The sequence below is a fragment of the Mustela lutreola genome, chromosome 1 (genome assembly GCF_030435805.1).
Source record: "Mustela lutreola isolate mMusLut2 chromosome 1, mMusLut2.pri, whole genome shotgun sequence".
In the NCBI taxonomy this organism is placed as follows: domain Eukaryota; kingdom Metazoa; phylum Chordata; class Mammalia; order Carnivora; family Mustelidae; genus Mustela; species Mustela lutreola.
Genome location: NC_081290.1, coordinates 275,865,595 through 275,867,419, shown reverse-complemented (window position 1 = coordinate 275,867,419; position 1,825 = coordinate 275,865,595). Strand labels below are relative to the sequence as shown.

The following is a 1,825-nucleotide window of genomic DNA, read 5'->3' as shown; positions in this document are numbered from 1 at the left end:
TTTGAGTAAGATATATAAAAGATCTTGCATTGTGATACCTAAAGACTATTTATTTTGATAAATAAATGAAACCAGATGGTTTCAAATAACATGCATACATGAATAGTAACAGTTACAACTGTACCGTGTGGAAAGAAAGGCATGCCTTATACTTGGAAGAGTGGAGAAATTACAAGAAAAAAATAATAACTTGAAATATGATGGTAATATACCAATGAGAAAATGTGATGTAAAAGTTTCTGCCTCAGAATCCTGCTTGTTTATATGAAGAAAAAAATGGACTAATTTGGTCTACACACAAACATACAAAAATTCAAAATTAATAATTCTAGAACATATCACTTTCTTCCAAATCCAAACCTAGCCTTAAATATCAAATACATTGATATATTTAGAATTTAGCATGTATTCTCCATTATACTTCAGTTGTGTTCTTAGATAGAGCCCAGGATGTAAAAAGTTGGAAATTAGTAAACAATAGAAATTGTATGTGCTAATTCCCCCAATTCCCTTTAGTCCATTAGAAATTAAAATAAATAAATAAATAAAACAAAACAAACAAACCAACAAAAAACTGGAAAACAGCCCTCAAAAGATAACTGGCTAATTTTATTGTATTCACAGATGGAAAAAAACCCAGCAGAAGTAAATCTCACTTCAATGACGGAATTTATTCTTTTGGGATTTTCTGATTATCCCAATCTTCAAATGTTTCTTTTCATAATATTCTTCTTTGTCTACGTGATAATTCTGATGGGAAATGGCATTATTGTGTTCATAACCAGGGTTGACCAGGCTCTCCAGACTCCCATGTATTTTTTCCTTAGTAATTTTTCCTTCTTGGAAGTCTGTTTTGTATCTGCCACTCTTCCCAGAATGCTCACAAATCTTTGGACTCAAAAAAGAAGTATCTCTTTGTTTGCCTGTGCAACACAAATGAGTTTTGTGCTTATGCTTGGAAACGTAGAGTGCCTCCTTCTGATGGTGATGGCCTATGACCGCTACATTGCCATTTGTAACCCTCTGCACTACCCTCTCGTCATGAACCACAAGGTCTGTGTCCAGCTGGTGGCAGCCTGCTGGATCACAGGCGTTCTGGTCGAGATAGGACAGACATGCCAGATTTTCTCTCTGCCATATTGTGTGTCCAACCAAATCAATCACTTCTTCTGTGACATTCCCCCACTACTCAGTCTGGCTTGTGGGGACACTTTCCTAAATGAGATGTTAGTCTTCACAGTTGCTATGCTCTTTGTTATGATCCCTTTTCTATTGATTCTTGGTTCCTACAGTAAAATCATCTCTACCATCCTGAGGTTGCCATCAGCAACAGGACGAACCAAAGCTTTCTCCACCTGCTCATCTCATGTCATAATTGTGGCCATGTTTTTTGGATCTGCAATTATTACATATTTACGGCCCAAAGCTAAACATTCCTCCAAAACAGACAAGTTTCTCTCTCTTTTCTATACCATCGTCACCCCAATGTTTAATCCCATGATATACACTCTGAGAAATAAGGATGTCATGATAGCCTTGAGGAAATTGTTGCCTTGAATTTTTATGTATTAGTTGCTGATTTGAACTCATTGTCAGTTTTCTTATTTAATTCTGCCATTGTGCAATCAAAAATTAGTATTCATTTTGTTTTCCTACCTAACTATACAATAATTACCTGTACTCATTGTTGAACTTGTTGTTTTTTGCTGGACTCTAATATCAGGATTATATCCACAAGGTGGTCATGCCAATTAAGAAATGAAGAAACTAAGTATCCAGCCAATTCCATATTCAGGCCACCACTCTACTTCTCCTTCAATATTAC

General features: G+C 35.7%; 1 protein-coding gene across 1 annotated transcript; it reads left to right on the top strand.

The window, feature by feature from the left end:
* Positions 1 to 591: 591 nt before the first annotated feature.
* Positions 592 to 1,557, top strand: LOC131822618 (olfactory receptor 10AG1-like). The gene has a single exon (XM_059158905.1). It carries the CDS (start codon positions 625 to 627, stop codon positions 1,555 to 1,557), a length of 933 nt encoding a protein of 310 aa, XP_059014888.1. The 5' UTR covers positions 592 to 624.
* Positions 1,558 to 1,825: the final 268 nt, after the last annotated feature.